The following is an 18,653-nucleotide window of genomic DNA, read 5'->3' on the forward strand; positions in this document are numbered from 1 at the left end:
GTCATCAAGAGCGCTCTGCTTTGCTCTGTTCTATCTTCACTCCCCATTACCCACGCTCCCCTGTTGCCTTCTTCACCGATGCACATTGCACACACACACACACACACACACACACATGACACAGTAGCTCTGTGGGCGAGAGCAACTGAGCCGTGCCTGACTGCTTTCATGCAGACCTGTTTTAGAATTGAGATATGATAGGAGCAAGGAGTAGTGAGTGGCAGGAAGCCAGCACTGGGGCCGTGATGAGGAGGTGGGATGGTTGGAGGTTTGGGGGGGAAGTGGGCCACGGTGGTGAGAGAAGCAGTTTGTGCAGAGTCCCACAGGAAGAGCTTCAGGGGAGAGATTCATCCTCCATGTGTTCAAAATCAGGCTCAGCAATGTGGTCATACCAACATTTGATATTAGGAAGCTTGAGCTTCCTGGCATAACAAGGGATCAGGCAGCTGAGGAAGCCCTCAGGAGTTGTCGTTGGGTGCTTGTGTCGCACACACACAAACATAGGCACACATAGACGAAGCAGGGATTAGTCTCTCTGATGGTGCTAGCTGTATTCCCGAACACACTGGGGGAATACAGGGAGGCCAAGCAGATTTATGCATGTATATGAGTTGATACAGCCAAATAAAAATGGAAATTTAATGATTATAGAAATACACTAGTTTATAAAAGTTGCTTTTCCACTGTTTTGCCCTACAGTCAGTGCCATTATAAAGAGTTGTTGTTTTGGCGTACTCACTCAGCGGGGCAGTGCAGTGTAACAGGCGACCTGAGAGCTCATGTTGCATTAATTGTCTCCCAAGAGTCGGGGTGTGACAACAGTGACAGGAGAGGGAGTGTACTGTATGACATACTGCCGCCCTTCAGAGGATGTTGTTGGGTCGGTGTGGTGGAGTGGAGTGGAGTGGAGTGGAGTGGAGTGGGGGAGCCCAACCGCGAGCAGCTTCACCCTTCCATCAGGGAGTGTTTGACCCAGCCGGGAGTGGCCAGCACCACCACAGGAAAGAGGGGGGAGAGGGGGGGGAGTGTGAGGACAGAAATACTGACATCTCTACCAGGAAAGACCCCAGGGGCTGTGAAGAAATGGAGAGCGAGTGCAGGCAAAGTGTGGATGATTTAGCGGAAATTGACAGCTGCATAGAGAGATACACACAGGCAATATTTAAAAAGGAAACAGGCTGTTAAAAGAACATTCAACAATTCATAATGTTTTTTTGGGGGGTATTTATGCGTAAGTCTGCAAAACAGATATCACTGGCCAGCCGGGTAATTCATCCTTTACAGTACCTGGAGGTCACCTGTGTTATGATTCTCTGTTTAAATTTCAATTGTGTGTGAAATGAGCCTGAGCGAGCTCATAGTTTGCCTGCTTGGTTTTTGATTGAGAGGCTCAGGCTCACAGGATGTTGGCTGCCTGGCTAATTGTAACAGCATGTTAATGAGACACAAGTTCACCCCCAGCACACACACTTTGACCCTCGATGGCTTCATTTGCCCTAAAGAAGGAAGGAAACAATCAGACCTGAACTGCCATCACCCCCCCCCACACACACACACCCACCCCCTCCTCTCCAACCACCCACTCCTTTTGCCACTTGCTCAGTCTGCGACGTTCCTTCTCAGAGACAGCTTTCCTCACATGTTCCCAATACCCCCAGTCAATGTACAGGCCCATCTGGTTGATTTCAAAAACGGCTCCGGGAGGAAACGTGCCTTTTTATGTATGTCTTTTTGAAAACAGGGGAGAGTTGTAAAGCTGTAGTTTTCTGTTACATGATGTGAGAGGAGACTGCCAGTGACATTAAAGGGCACGACATTTGGGCTGAAACGTGATCTTTTGATTATGGCCTCCAGATTTATCCCTCCCACCACAAGCGCTGAGATGTGTGCCGAGCAGATGATCTTTTTGGAGTAAATGAAAGCAAAGACAAAGTGAGACAAAGATATCAATGCCGTGATAGTCCGCTAAAGGCTTGTAGTTGTACTGTGCAGCTGAACCAACAGCACCCTCCTTACCCTTGCAGTCTTGGCAAGGTTACATGCATTACCATGTGCCTGTTGGTCTTGGCAAAAGCTGTCACAACAATTGCATGCAAGTGTTTCTCAACGGGGGGAAAGTATATGCTTGAATAACTCTATTTTAACACCTAGTGAGCAACCCTTGTGACCTAGGTGGTCGCAGCATCGTCGGGCCAACATCTGGTGTTAGGTCAGCGACTAAAGTTTCCACAAGGCATTTTTATCCACATTAAGGAACGATCTGTATCACTATTTAAAGTTCCTTTTTTTTCTCCAGTCTCTGATGAATAACAGATGTGGAAATTATGACACCGAGTAGTTATGTGTAGGGAGAAGAGATAGAGGTCGTAAAACAAGGGCAAAACCAGAGAGCGATGATCGTGTCATTTCTTCAGCTTTGCGTCAAGTGGTGCTCATTAATCGTGATGAGGTGCCAGGCGTCATCTGCCTCTTCCAGCGTCAGGTGGAAGATGGATGGCCCCGAGGTGTTTCACTGTGGCAAGTGTTGAGCCATGCTCTGGGGAGATCCATCAGACCTGTACAGGCAGTTACTGTCTTGGAGGGTGGGGTGGGGGGGACATATTGACTCCTCCATCACCATGGGGCTCTCAGGGCTCTCTTGCATTCTTTCTTTAAACTAAGAAAATATCAGGAGGAACCAGAGACAAAGGATTAGGTGCCTTTGGTTACATTTATTTAATACTGGAGGTGTTGCAAGCGATGTCGCTGTGATAGTAGAAGGTTTTAGAGAATTTCTCTTCTGCCCAGGTTTCAACAATGACAGTCTCACAGGCTTTGTGTCTCGAGTCTTTTATGTGTAACACTAATTTGTGGATTGGTTTAGATTTTAATGCACTGCTCTCTGTGTTATGCATTATTCAACAAGCCCATTTTCCAAGCCCTAAACCAGGCCATCTGCATTCACGCTATCTAGCTAACCACAGCCCTGTGTGGAAATAGGACAGCGTTGTCTGTCTGCTTTCTGCCAGCTAGGCCCACAGACCTAAAAGCTGCAAAAGTTCATCCATGTCCTGGCAGGTGGTGTTAGGGGGCGGGGGTTCATACTTTTAAGAAGTTTGGCTTCTGTCTGGGTTGTTGGAGATAGATATTCCCCTCAGAGCTTCAATAAAGATGACAGTGACTTCGAAATCGACTGGGAAGACCTATATGTTGCCCACAGGATAAATATTTAACCAGTAAATCTAATTTGCAGTTACAAGGTAACATTAGACAGATTTTAAAATTCTTAACTTTGTTTGAGAGATTAAACTATTGTAACTTCAGCCAAGCCCAGACTGTACTGTATCTCCAGCTCTGTACCCTGTCATTACAGGAAGCTGTCCTCTTTTAAAAAGAAACAGACCTCTCGTGCTACACAACCATTTCTCCCAAGGGAGAAGCCCAGAGGTCACATGAAGTTATGCAATTTAAAATATGAGCTGACTAATTAGTCAAAGAAATGTGCATTTTAAATAAGCATGCAATTATCTCTAAGGCTGTTGGCCTGTCATAAATATATTATCAAAAAATACTGGTTATTTTTTAAAATCTTTTTAATCTATCTAATTGTTAATAATTCAACCTGTTAGTCAAAGAGGGCCCACAGTGTACCCGTTCACCTCTCCCATCTAAATAAAGATGGGGAGAAAACCGCTAGAGAGAAAAGATAGAAAAGAAAGACAGTTGATAACTGGTGTGTTTAACGGCAGTCTATTAATAGTACAGCACAATTTACTGATAGAGGTGGTAAATCATCTCCAACTCTCTCTTATACTATTACTATAATAATGATAATAACAATACAATCATAATAATAACAATAACTATAATAATGATAATAACCTTTATTCACATAACACCTTCACAAAGGCAAAACAAATGTGAAGCAACAGGAGAGAGCTTCACCATAATGAAAAGAGCCAGCAAATCAGACGAATAGAGGAAATAAACTAATAAAAAAACAAAGAAGACAAGTTTTGACAAGAGTGATTTCAAAGATGTAACAGATTCTGTAAGCCTCACATCCTCAGACAGGGAGATAGGACTTTGAAACTTCCAGGACTCTCCATTCTGCAGATCTGAGGCTGACTTTGTCTCATGGGGTAACAGCTTTTGAACAATACAGTATAACTAGGAGCTAAGCCATTTCATGGGTTAGAAGGTAACCAGTGAAGAGAGGCTAAAGAAGGGGTTAGATTTATGTTGTCTCTTTAAATTTATTGGAAGCTGCGCAGCTGCATATTCTGCTAGCTGTATTAGTTGCTCATACTAGCTGCTCTTTTTGGCTTAAACCTGAATATAGTGACTTGCAATTCTCCCTGAGCAGCACAACAGCTTTGTTTAGGATTTTCTTCTCGAATTCAATGTGCATATAATGTATCTACCTTGGTGTAAAGCTGCTCTGTAATGAAAGGGCAAACTCAGTCTTTTATCTCCTTACTCCTCTTTTATGTATTGTAATCTCACTGCAGTAGTCACTGCTATTTCCTGAATTCTGATACAATGTTTAACCAAGAAACCTTTCTCTACTCCAATCCTCCCCCATCCCATTTTATTTCCAGGATGGTTCCAAACAGAGGCAGGTGAGGAAGAAAACAGTGTCCTTCAGCTCAATGCCAAGCGACCGCAAGATCAACAGCACGGCCGCCTGCATGGCCTTCATGATGGAGGGTTGTGAGATGAAGAAGGTGCGCTCCAACTCTCGCATGTACAACCGATACTTCCTGCTGGATCCAGACATGCACTGGCTCCGCTGGGAGCCATCCAAGAAGGATTCAGAGAAGGCCAAACTGGAGATCAAGAGCATTAAGGAAGTCCGTTTGGGAAAGAAAACCCCTGTTCTGCGCAGCAATGGCCTCTCAGATCAGTTCCCTGATGAATGCGCCTTCTCAATCATCTATGGGGATAACTATGAGTCCTTAGACCTGGTCGCCAGTACAGCCGATGTTGTCAGCACCTGGGTGATGGGCCTGAGGTATCTGGTGTCTTATGGCCGGCACACCGTGGACATGATGGAACCCAGCCAACCAAGTTTACGAACATCATGGATTGGCTCAGTGTTTGAGCTAGCAGATATGGAAAAGGATGGACACATAGACCTGTTCAGGGCCACCCAGATAATAAAGGGGCTGAACCCAGGAATGAAAGAGTCTAGAATAGAGCTGAAGTTCAAGGAACTCCAGAAAGCTAAAGAACAATACGGAGAGGCAATTAACATGGATACCTTTGTGGAGGCCTACTGTGAGCTCTGCACACGGCCAGAGATTTTCTTCCTAATGGTGCAGTTCTCAAGTAACAAGGAGTATCTGGACAGTAAAGATCTGATGCTATTCGTAGATGTGGAGCAAGGTGTGGAAAGTGTAACGGAGGAAATGTGCAGGGATATAGTTCAGAAATTCGAGCCATCTGCCGAAGGTAGGGAGAGGGGCTACCTCTCTATTGATGGCTTCACACACTACCTCCTCTCCTCCGAATGCCACATCTTTGACCCCCAGCACAAACGTGTGTGCCAGGATATGACCCAGCCTCTGTCCCACTATTACATCAACTCCTCACATAATGCCTCCCTTCTGGAGGACCATTTCTGGGGATCGTCAGACATCAGCAGTTATATCCGAGCTCTAAGAATGGGCTGTCGCAGCATTGAGGTCATTGTTTGGGATGGCCCTGATAATGAACCAGTGGTGTATGTAGGTAGTTCTGTAGCCTCACAGCTAGCTTTCTCTAAAGTCCTGGACATTATAAATCAATATGCTTTTGAGAGCTCAGAGTATCCCCTGATCTTCTGCTTGGTGACCCACTGCTGCATCCCTCAGCAGAGGGTAATGGCACAGCACATGAAGAAGATTCTTGGTGACAAGCTGTACACTGAACCCCCCAACAAGGAGGACAACTACCTACCTTCCCCTGAGAAACTCAAAGGTAAAATCCTTGTTAAGGGTAAGAGGCTACCACCTAACTGCACTGATCCTGAAGGGGACGTAACGGAAGAAGAAGAGGGTCTGGAGATGTCCCGGAGAGTGGGAGCTGATGAGAAGGACCAGCTAAATGGTTTGGGCTGCAAGAGACTCAGATTGTGCAGGGAGCTCTCTGATCTTGTGTCTCTCTGCAAGTCAGTCCAGTTCAGGGACTTTGAGATCTCTAAGAGGGACCAAAAATATTGGGAGATTTGCTCCTTCAATGAGGTGGACGCAAACAGGTTTGCCAACGAGTTCCCAGAGGAGTTTGTCTGTTACAACAAGCGCTTTCTCTCCACGGTGTATCCCACACCTATGAGAATTGATGCCAGCAACATGAACCCCCAGGACTTCTGGAAGTGTGGCTGCCAAATTGTGGCCATGAACTACCAAACCCCTGGCCTGATGATGGACTTGAACCTTGGTTGGTTCAGACAGAATGGAAGCTGTGGGTATGTGTTACGGCCGGCCATCATGAGGGAGGAGGTGTCCTACTTCAGTGCCAATGCTCGGGACTCCCTACCAGGGGTGTCTGCCCAGCTTCTTCATATCAAGGTCATCAGTGGGCAGAATCTGCCCAAGCCTCGTGGTTCTGCTGCTAAGGGAGACGTGGTGGAGCCGTACATATATGTGGAGATCCACGGCATCCCTGCTGACTGTGCTGAGCAAAGAACCAAGACAGTGTCCCAGAACGGTGACAACCCTATTTTTGATGAGAGTTTTGAGTTCCAGATCAATTTACCAGAACTTGCCGTACTGCGCTTTGTGGTGCTGGATGATGACTACATTGGAGATGAGTTCATTGGCCAGTACACCATCCCATTTGAGTGCCTACAACCAGGCTATAGACATGTCCCTCTACAGTCTCTTACAGGAGAGTTCTTACCCAATACCACTCTGTTTGTCCATGTGGCCATCACCAACAGGCGGGGTGGTGGAAAGGCACATAAGAGGGGTCTGTCTGTCAGGAAAGGCAGGAAGGCCCGGGAGTACACCACCACCAAGACCACAGGGATCAAAGTAGTGGATGAGCTCTTCAGAGCATCCACCCAGCCCCTCAGGGAGGCCACGGACCTCAGAGAAAATGTGCAGGTAAGGAAATAGAATTAAAGTATTTATGAAACAAAGACACAACACATTAGTGAAATTGAACACCTTTTCCCTACATTTATTGTGTAATGATGCAGATCGTAGTTTTCTGAGCAACAAAATTACTATGTTCAAGCAGGTATAGAACTGAACAAGCTCTTCTGGAGAACATAAAAGTCTGTCTGTGTATTTGGTTTTAAATCAAGATGTGAAAAATGCAGAAAGGTCAGACAAGCAGCCTTGTCCACCAAATATAAAACGGTGGTGTTTTACTGCTTCAATAGGTCCAAACTGATTCAAGTAATTCTGATTGCACTCATTGCACTTGCCATTGTGAATAGAGGCTTGCTGCTAATTGTGCTCTATTAATGTTGTAGAAGAGAATGATAATAAAGTGACATAGCTGAACAATTATAAGGTTTATGAATAGTGTAATCATTAATTAGGGACAAATTACTGCTCAGGGGAGACGGCTGGGTTGCTAGGCACTTAGTGCACTACTTTAAAACTCCTCTGGATGAGCAAATGTAGATATGTAACCACAGCGTATATTTGGCTAATGACCAGTAGCAGATGTCCTTCAGTGCAGTTTAGTGTTTTGTTTGTGTTGACTCAAGGGTGCAATACAAAGCTTGTCTCATTTTCTCACAACACGGGGAGAGCCAGGGAGTTCTCACATGCCAAGTGTTGTGTTGTTTGGTTGTCAGTTTAGAGTGGTGGGCTTTCTCTTGTTTCCTCTGACAGTTATCAAGATAGAAATAATCCTACTGTGCACTTAATGGATGTAATTGACATGACAGACGAACAATGCTTGTGCTAAGTAAAAAAGGAAATATAGCTAAGTTACTATAGATGTAATACTCCTATTTATACATCCAGGTCATAAATACCAAGGCCTGCCCGTCTGTCTTAAGTAGTAACTTCAGTCTAATGGCTCTGCAAACAAAAAGAGCAGACCAAACTAAATAAGCAGAGATGTGATTAGAGATCCTGTGGCATGCTGTCATGCATTTTTCAGTTGCAGAAAGAGGCATGTTCTGAAAGCTGATATAGTTTTCCTCTCTAAGACCTCAACACAGAAAGAAATATATTTGTGTTCTGGAGGTGAAATTGATCCTGGCGATTTTAGAGGTGGTAACATTATCAAATCACAGTATGAAAGGAATGTCAGGAAGGCAATTTCAGGAAAACCCACTGAAAGTAAAAGCGTACATTACAAATACCTGAAGAACAGTGTGCAAAATGTTTCTTGAAGCAATAATCTGGAAATTTGTGACAAATGGATACCGTAACAGTTTGAGTTTAGTCAGCATGGAAAAATGAATCCAGTCAGTGACTCTAACACAGACTAATCAAATACATTCCGAGTTTGGTAAAAATCCAAGTCAACAATGTCTTGCTAGATATGGAAATAATCAGAGACATACCCTGTGACACGCTAATCTGTTCTGTGGCTTTGAAACATATTTCATAAAAAATGGCTTTGGAATCTAATCTATAGGCCTTCATGAAAAAACAGATGAACAGATGACTGAATATGAATCAGTTTTTTTTTAGCTGATCAAACGACACAGGCAGCGCACCACACCAACATCAGGTTTGAAATGTAAATTTTTCCTTTTGAAACGAGAAGATAAAAGTTCATCAAGTAAATGAAAGAGGCGAAGTTGAGAGGAAGGCTTTAAAAAGGATAATAAAGGTGGAATAAGGCCTTTGCCTTTTAAATGTAAAAAAAAAAAAAAAAAAAAGAAGAGCTGTGAAAAGCTTTGTAGAGGCCAGTTGTGTGGAGCCTGGTGCCGGGGATCGGCAGGACAGCAGCCGGCCCTGCAGCCAACAACCCACAAGGCAGCAACCCGGCATTTTCTGGAAGCCACCCCAGTCCTGACTTGAAGCCAAGATTAGACATTAACATGAGAGAGGAACATCTTTTGTGCTCTTAGGGACCAAGTTCCCACATATCGTGGCATACAGCCTCAGTCATGAAAGCAAAGCACACACACACACTTTAGATGTCGCCGTCAAAAGCGTTATTTCACCTCATGAAGCTCTTTTAAGATTCCTTTTATCCCCAAACAGCAAAGCTTCCAGGTGGCCTGTTTTGAATAATAACAGAAAGAGAAGTGTGTTTGACTATTAAAAAGATTGAGGAAATCCATGAACATTGACCAATGGGCAGACATGATAGGCCGCCAAGTTTTTTTTTATGTGAATCTAGGCAGCAAATCAATTATTTCTGCGGGAGTCTTGAATGAAGTCCTTTCCACAGTGCTGCCGCCCATGAACCTTATAAAGTGCTGATGGAGCTGGAGGAGAGCTTACAGCCGGGAGTTTCTTTTTATTTGCTGAAATGTGTGTGTTTCATCACAGGCCCGTTCACCGCCACTCAGGGCTGTAAGGCAGAGAGAGAGATATTCACAGATAGAGGCAGAAAGAGAGAGAGAGAGAGGGAGAGAAGGGAGGGAGGGGGGGCACAAAGAGACAAAAGCTGTGTTGTACCGGACACAGAGCTCTCATTTGGGAATGTTGGAAGGGGGAGTGAAGCGGGGGGAGGGGAGTAATTAAAAACACAAGCTTCTCATTGGGTTTTGTAACACCACGGCTTGGAAACAGTACAGCTTTTATTGCACAACAATTATCGAGAAAACATTTACGCATGTGGTCCCGTACACACATGCGCGGAATTATACAAAACATAATGAATGCTAATAACTTCAGCTTAGACCACGCTGAGACGTAAACACATACATGCTCATAGTTCACACACACACACATAATCACACACCAGGGCCTTTAATCCAGAGCTGTCCCGCTTCCACCATTGTGTTTCTCTGTGGCTGCGCTCAATGGCCCCACGAGGTGTTAACTGTGGCTGAGGCTCAGCATACAGATGCCGACTGTGTCCCCTGGCCACCCTCTCGTTCTACGGGAAGGTCGAGTCCCGCAGTGACAGCACATCCTCCCGGGTGGAGGGATGTGTGGTGAATTTTTTTCTGCAGAGCTGGAGGTCCAGCCCAGGGAGACAGCTGGTTCCCACACTGCAGAGTGTGTGTGGACTGATTCCCAAATACCAACTCCAGCTTGTTCTCTCCAAATAGTTATTTTCCCCCAACTGTTCTTCTGCCCCCAGGTTTTACTTTTCTCTTTATGACTTATGTTTCCTTACTGCTTCCCATGATCGTCCTGACTCTTCTCACAGCATCTCTTTGCACACCTTGCTCTTCATGCCTCAGCCCAGATTGTTCCTTTGTTTCTCTGTCGATACCCTTTTCTCTGCCACTCTGTCTTTTCATGCTGTCACTTAACCAAGCTAACTGATGGGAGTGCTGCACAAAACACAGTGGACCTGGTTTGGTCGCTTAAATCCCCACGCTGGCCAGAGAATGAAGTGCAGAAACAGTGAGATAGCGTCGGCTCATTGCAGGAGCCCCAGAGACTTTGAACCCAGACTTGTAGGAACTCTGCCTCCTTTGGACTGGGATGCAGGCTGTCCCAGGTGAAGAGTGACTGAGAGAGAGGGAAAGTGAGGCTGGCAGCACACTCCTAGCTACATTATTGAGTTTAGACTGACAAAGTGCTGTTAGACATGGTTTTTAGGTGTGTGGGTCAAGAGGTTCTCCCAGGTGGGGTTTGTGGGCAGGTGAAGTTTAAAATAAATATTCAAATTGGGGGGAAAAAAACAGACATTGTTAATTGGTTTATAGCAGTGATGACGGCTGTGCAGAAATCTGACTGGACAGACATTTGTCCTAAGTGATACATAATGTATGGTGAGAGCAGTTTCACTGAGCTTTTTTTTTTTTGCTCAAGGACACTTCAGAGAAGGAGCCCGAGGTTTATAATCACTAACCTTGTGATTGATGACAGACTTTTGACTGCTAACTGAGCTGCAGCTGGTCCCTGATGAGAAATAAGATTTGTTATCGGTACAAGATAAAATAAACAAGACATGGCGAGATAGAGATTTTCTTATTTATCCAACCAGAGTGTTCAGTGGTTCAACAAACAGGAACATGAGGATGAGAAATGATTTCTATTTACTTAATCTTTTACAAAACAGAAAGATAAATATAGAGATAGAAAAGCATTTAAGGTCTTACATTTTACTCTGATTTTGTTGAATTTGAAATGTTGATCCAAAAGAAGATAAGATTTGTGGTTTTAACAGTTTTACAACTCCTCTCTCTCTCTCTCTCAGATTTCTCTTTGGAGCTTAAGTAACAACAGACAATATATATAATATGGAAAAGGAGAAAGTTATAAAGAGAAAGATGAGAAACTGAATGTTCTTAGCACCTCCAGGATGTGGTCAAAAGTTTGGCTTTAGAGCCTCTGGGCTGTTAAATAAGCAATGATGTAATGGGAATTTTTTTAACCAATTTTACAGTCACCAAGAAAAACAAAGCTAAGCTGCTATTTTATCTTGTGTCTCAGGGGAGTATCACAATCCCTCCCATTAAAGCTCCTCATTCAAGGTCTGCTGGAAAAACGGTTTCCATATTTGCCATTCCAACAGGAGCACAATCGCTTTTTGCAAAGTGCAGTAACTCTACAGGAATTTCGCATTGTTGGCTATGTTGGAGGTTGATAGATGCACAAGGACATAGAGCAACACATATAGAATATTTGAGCGTATTTGTTTACTTGATTATTTTATACTTAAATTTGTTTAGTTTTTTTTAGCTGGATTGGTATCCTTCATTGTGGATGTTTTCTTCCCAGAATGCCATGGTGTCCTTCAAGGAGCTGTGCGGCCTGACCCCTGCGGCCAACATGAAGCAATGTATCCTGACAGTGTCTACCTGGCTAATGAACAGCGAGCGGTCACTGAGGGTAACGGTGGACCTGAGCGAGACCTACCCCACCATGGAGGCTCAGGGTCCTGTGCCGGAGCTGCTGCGTAAAGTGCTCAACGCCTATGACATGGTGAGTAACCTGCACACACAGGAGCAGATGGACCAGCAAACAAACAAGAGGCAGGTGGGCTGGTGTGTTTTTGTAGATAAATCTGAATTTGGTATCACACCTGAACGTTTGTTCTGTGGAATGTGAATCAGGACTGAGGTGTAAGTAAATTCAGTGCACACACCGTCACAGCAGGTGGCAGGAGCACAGGCAGGCTGGTGCAGAATAACTGATGAAGACCGATCTGACAAGCAGATGAATAGACAGGCAGGCAGGCAGGCAACAAACAACAGGAAACTAAATACAAGTTGAAAGCAAGGTAACACGAATGGCGATAAACAAAACTAAGCGAAACACAGTGGCCCTCATTTATCAAACTTGTGTAGGATCTGGTGTAGATTCTGGCGTAAATATCATCGTATGCCAAGTGTCACATGTGATTTACGAAAAGTGTGTAGGTGATTTCGGCATGGTGTTGATAAATCTGACGGCTGAAAACGATCGTAATTTAAATGTCACGCCCCGATATATATCCCTGCCTTAGAGGCTTCGTCCTGCCCCCTTTATGACATAGAGACACGGAAGACGGCCAAGAAGAGGGACTTTACTAATAAGCATGTTCAACAGGGACCATTAAATATCTGGACATTACTAGAGTGATAGTTTAGTGACTGATAAAAGCATCGTCACTGGTGGAAGAAGGCAGACGCTTGTAGATATCAACGATCACGTGAGGAAACCCAGCAATCTAATGAAATGCTCTTGGCAGTTCAGCCTTCTAAAGTATTTGAGAAATCATACCGTCAGCACTGATGGCATGGTTCGGCTGATGGAGGGATGTGAAACACCGGCCCGATCTCTCACTGACAGGGTTTTGGTGACAAAAAAACAAGACAATCTCCACTGTGGACTTTGCATTGTACGCTAACATTCACATTGATAAATGCTGATCCTTGCAGTAGATTTGGCATATACTCATTTTCTTGGCGTACGCACGTTTGATAAATGTGGGCCATTGAGTGGACTGCACAAGGAACAGAAATGACAGAAATTAGAAACTGACTTTTGCTCAAAAAGCAAAACGGACTCCCTTGACTCTTAATCCTTAACACTGATGGAAATCCAGATGAGGTCAAAGATGTGAAGGCAACAGTGCTAGGAGAGTCTGACTGCACTTACAATAGGCAATATAATTGCACAGCAGTGGATGTTTGGACATCTCCATGACTTAATGTTGCAAAGAACTGCAGGACAGAACTCATTCCCTTCATGAAAGGACAGTCCATGGTATCCTTACTATACTGAAGGAGATAAGAAAGAAAGGACCGAGTCACCTTTCCTTAGAATTAAAGAGAATCCAATCAACTCTTATCACGGTTGCCGCTTAGATACTTTCGGGTCATTTCACCCGGTTAAGAACCTTCCTAACCTGAAAAGGCTTTTGAACCACAGTCCAGGTGTGCTGGTCAGTTGAGAATGGGAAACAGGTGAAGAGATGGACCCCCACCCCCCCCAAGTCCGGGGACATCTGGTGGGTGCGTTTAGCATGACCGGAGGGGCCCAACATAAACAGCGCCTTTACAGGAATCACACACACATATCCACACACACTGAAATAAATGTTATTCTCTGCTCCTTTGAGACAATAACACTTTTATTATGGGGTGTAACATCTCACCAAATATCTACTTCAGGCAAGATAAAATGTCAAAGCACTCAGTCTCAGGCACTCAAGTATGATATCAGACGCTGCATTTCCCGCTCTGTGAACAGTTTTATCGGCGCTGTGCTTGTAAAAATAAAAAAAACAAAAGTAACTTTCCTTTAATGTTAGATAGCTCAACATTTGATTCAGACAGTCCCACAGCTGAATATGTTTTACAAGGCCTTTTAACAGGGTTCAAACCACCTATTTGACCAGTCAGGATACAAGCTACAGCTGTTCCTTTTATAATTTCATGTCCTTCTACATCTTCTCCATCTTACAAGAACACTGCATTTTTCACCACTTGACATTGGGACGGCCGAAAAGGGGATTGAAGGAGTCTGTCTGTAATTAGTTATCACCCGCTGTTTCTCCTCCCCCTTCCTTTGCCCTCCTCCCCCTTGTGAGACGCGGTGGGAGCCGGTGAAGTGGGTCGTAAGCGAGGAACAAGGTTGTTGCGTCCATGATGCTGTGGTCGATTGGCACTCCTCCTGCCGACACCTACAGAAGCGCGCTTGCCTCAGAGGCGACGCAGCGTGCAGCTCCAAATAGAATCTGCTTTGGCTTTTATGAGGCTACGCACCAAGCAGGAGACTTCCTGGAACTGTCAGAGCAGCTCTCACGCTCCACAAGACGAGTTTTCTGGGGACAAACTGAAAGACATATTTTAGATTTATGGGGTTTTAGATCATTCATTCTCTGAAACGGGTGTTCAACCTACAAAACACATGCCACCCATACTTTCTTATTGGACATGTGTATAAATAAGAATATTTATTGTTTGTTTTTGTGTTGCACAATTAAAAATATATATATTGAAAACAAATTACTAAAAATGTTTTTACTCGTTTTTCGTTTTATCAGAGGTTTACAGGCTCAATGAGTGATATTGTGCTTGAGAATGATGTAGGTACATTAACCAGTGGTCCTGTCCTGACTGAGGCTTGGGCATGGTCAGCTCAGTTTGTGTTTGCTTCCCAAAGATTGGCTTGTTGGCACTCTCCCCACTCCAGAACAGAGCAGCAGTGTGTGTGTGTGTGTGTGTCTGTGTGATTGTGTGTGTGTGTGGGGGCTGCAATGTGCAGTGTTGTAACCCTGACCAAGACAAAGCCACAGCACAGTGCTGCTCTGTCTCCAGAGATAAGACGAGTCGAGCTCACTGAGTCACATAGCTTTACCTTACAGAAATGCAAAGAGACGCCGTATGCTTTCCTAATACTGCTACATAGCCAGCGTTAGCTGCTATTTACTTACCAGTCTAGAAGAAAAATTGTGAGTTCAACAACAAACTTTATTCCTTTACCCACAAACATCAGTGGTGTAACACTAATACAACATTTCTTGTCTCTATCGCCTTTTCTTCTACCAGTGTTCGCATGCTAACCAGCTAGTACTGGCTTCTATTGAAACCTCAACTCTGTGACACAAAAAGCTTAGACATGAAACGCCCAATATTTCTATACTTTAAAAATCAGTGGAGCATGCAACATTCAAGACCAGAATGCAGTGCAGCTTAGTTGAATTCAAGACTCTTGCCTTGTTGCTCTTGGAAATATTTGCTAATTGTCTTGCTTTCGGTATTGCTCCATCTCTCACCTACGCATTTGACTCAACTAGTAGTCATATACACTCTCTGGAGGTTGGTGGAGAAATTCCTGGAAATGCAGTTCTCATCACGTACTTAATACATTAGACATCAAAGGTCCTGCATATTTTAGATTTTGATAAAAACTTCCCCTTGACGGAGGGACCGTCTGCAACAGCTCTCATTAGGATAGGAAAACAAGAAAAGGCACACACACACGCACACACACACACACACACACACACACACACACACACACACACACACACACACACACACACACATTATGAGTCCACTTCCTGTCTCCCTGCTAACAGGAGTGTGAAACTTCATTAGCTTCCTCCTCGGTGCTGCAGGCCTGGTCCAACTGCTCCTCCCCAGCCTGTGGGATATTGTATAGGTGTCAAACTACATCACACTGTGATGGTCAGATGGATGCACAAGTCAGATGCAACCTTTGTTTCCTTGACAGATATTTTGGAAGATATCTAGAATCAACTATTGCCAAGTAGCCTATAGTAATTTTACTGTCTGATAAATATGCAGAAAAAAAAATCATTAGCACATAACATACTGTAAATAAACATACTGTACATATGCCAAAATACTGTGAACTCAAACATACAACTTTTATTAGCGGGCAAGAGCTGGAAAACAAGATTGTTGTTGTGTGCTGCATGTACAGGATTGTGGTGCAACCACTGCAAAACAGTGTTGATCCTGGAATAAATATTGTATGAATAAGAAGTAACTCTACATGCTGAAGTGGTTTTATGTGCATATCCTGAGGGGAACATGTAGAGTATGCTGTCAGTAATAAATTTGCTGCAAGACAAGATAAGATCGCAGTGTATGAGGTTAAGGAACAACAGGTCAAAACCACGCCGTTTGTTACGGTCAAATTACTAAACAATATAGGCCTATAAGGCCGGACTTAAACAATATAGTACTTAATAGCTTTTCTCATGAATGTTATCTGGCTTTCTGTTGTACTTACATACACGGCAAATGAAATCTCAGCTGTGTTGTTTACATGCCCAGTAAATTGGAAAGAATCCACATCCTCTGATTATGATCTTACCCCAATTAAAGTAATTAGATAAAGACATTAACATGACAGCTACGTCGCCTTAATTGGTCTGGGGCTTAATTGTGAATGTGACTATAAACACAGCAGCTATGAGCTGAGCCCAAATCCTAGGTGACCCCTAGCTGATGAGGGGGATGAAAATATAGTCTAAATATTTCGCAAGCGAATCATTTCCCATGAAATGTTTCCCTCTTAATATTTTTTCTGCATCATTTTCTGCATCATAACTGTGCAGTGTGAGTCTGTGTGAGGTTTGGCTGCTTCTCTATCCGGGTATGACTCACTTCATGTACTCTTCTTCTTCTAGATGATCCAGACGAGCAGGACCCTCATTGAGTCGGCTGATGTGGTCTACTCCAAGCTCACGCAAGCACAGCGAGCAGGTACGCTGCATTATGTGATGAGCAGAACGTGTTGCTCACAAGCAGATGCATAATCCGACATGAAACCCATGACGGTTTCATGACACTATTTTGAGATTATTCCTGTTGGGTTTTTCTTTCTTTCTTCAAAATGTAGATTCCCTCATTTATTTTAAAGGATAATATGCAAAGCACCATAAAGTGAAGCAGGAATAAGGGAGATCTGCCTGTGAAAAAGACAATTCACATTTCAAGGACTGAATCTGTCAAGCACAAATGAAATTATGAAATGACCTCTGGCGTATTTCTTTAATACGTTTAAGGAAAAATTTGGTCATAAAAGCGACATAAAAGGCAGTTAACATTTTCATCCGCCTCTGTGTTAAATTAATCCTGTACTGTAAGAACATGGTGCGTCTGCAGCCTTTTTAAATGCATTGTGTGTCCTCTTGCCTAATAGAATGAGCATAGTGTATCTACTCCTACAGCGGCTCCATCAACATCAACAACAGTAGCTGCTGTTGATAGAATGGGCCCATCATCAGTGAGTCAGCACCGAGTAGTTATCATGTCAGTGGGCAGGTGAAAACAATCAGGCAGCCACACAGACAAAAGGGGCTGCGGGAGAGGGTGGACAAAGAGCATAAACATCTTTTTGACAGAGCGTGGAGTGAGAGGGGAGAGGGAGGGAGGAAGGGAGGGAGGGGGTGGCAAATGGAGAGAAAAGGATGGAATTAAAGAAGCATTTTGTCAGCACAGCTTTTTAAAAAGGGGTGTTCGGTGTAAAAGGTCCGGGCCTTTTAAGAGAGCAGCTAAAATTGACCATAATAAGATCCTTAGGAGAGAAATGGCTTCAAATCAAGAAATCCTGTGGCTCGTCTTCTCTGGCCTCTCTTACATTCAGTACTAATTGTCCCTCATTTGCTTTGCTTCTCTACCACGCAGCAGTGCCTCTGCTGAAGAGCCTCTCAAACAGGAGCGTATACCCTGAATACTGACATCTTTATTTTGCATGTTTATACCTCATTCTAATGCTGAAGGCAACCGAAAGCACTGAACTGATGCAAGTGTGAGACCCACAAGATTCATGCTTATTATAGGCCTTATTATAGCTGGTGTAAACATGGAAGGTCATTTGTAGTCATAGTGTTGCTGTTGCTGTGTGTGTTTTGGGTGTGTGATAAACACCAAGTAGACTGGGAAGCCTCGCTCACTGGCACATGCCAGCCCCATGTCCTGAGGCTCATGAGCCAATTTAAACCCACTATGCCCATCTCCGCTGCCTAGTTTCACACAGAGGCAGGCATATGCTTCACCACCCCACCACAACAACAAGCCAAGCTGATATTCCTGCTGTGCAGTTACCCAGGGATATAGGTTGAACGCTGGGGCTTCAATCACGGAGCTGTCCCCTGGCTCCAAGTTTCCTCAGCTCAGAGCTGAAGGCAGCTTCAAAGGAGATGACTGCAGAGTTAAGAAGAGCTTAAACCCCACACAGCCACACTCACAGCAGTGGCAGTAGCTGGAGACCGGAGGCTGATGCTTAGGTTATTGCTTCTGTCAGGTGAAAATCTTGTACTTCCAAAATGTCAAACTTTAAGGAACCAACTTTGTTTTCTGTCGCACAAACATGCTTGTTTAAAGTAAATTGAAAAGCCCAAGGGTTGAAGTATCTTTTGAAGCAGTATGTAATCCCTCTGATCCGACTGAGGTGAAAACATGGAAAGTCCTAAATTTGGAGTTACCAGTTTTTCACATAAGAGCAGCATTACGTAATGGCAACACAATGAGGCAGAGGGCTGGAGCGACAGCCCTGAGGGGCCTCAGCTGCATGCCAAACATAGCACTTTCCCTATCGGCCCCTTCCACTCCCCTGCCCCTGGCACTGACACACATGCCTCCATCCAAATCACAGCCATTCTTAAATATACTGTATGGAACTTCC

At 44.1% G+C, this 18,653-nt stretch overlaps 1 protein-coding gene across 1 annotated transcript in view; it reads left to right on the forward strand.

The window, feature by feature from the left end:
- The window catches only part of LOC146982774 (inactive phospholipase C-like protein 2), a 64,407-nt gene that overhangs the window by 35,333 nt on the left and 10,421 nt on the right, over window positions 1-18,653 (forward strand). Inside the window, exons 2-4 of the mRNA XM_085783940.1 lie at window positions 4,581-7,067; window positions 11,784-11,987; window positions 16,654-16,729. Of these exons, the coding sequence (XP_085640066.1) occupies window positions 4,581-7,067; window positions 11,784-11,987; window positions 16,654-16,729 (2,767 nt within the window). The remainder of the gene's footprint in view (window positions 1-4,580; window positions 7,068-11,783; window positions 11,988-16,653; window positions 16,730-18,653) is intronic.

Source organism: Trachurus japonicus, chromosome 8 (genome assembly GCF_045865225.1).
Source record: "Trachurus japonicus isolate A0001 chromosome 8, Traja_1.0".
In the NCBI taxonomy this organism is placed as follows: Eukaryota; Metazoa; Chordata; class Actinopteri; order Carangiformes; family Carangidae; genus Trachurus; species Trachurus japonicus.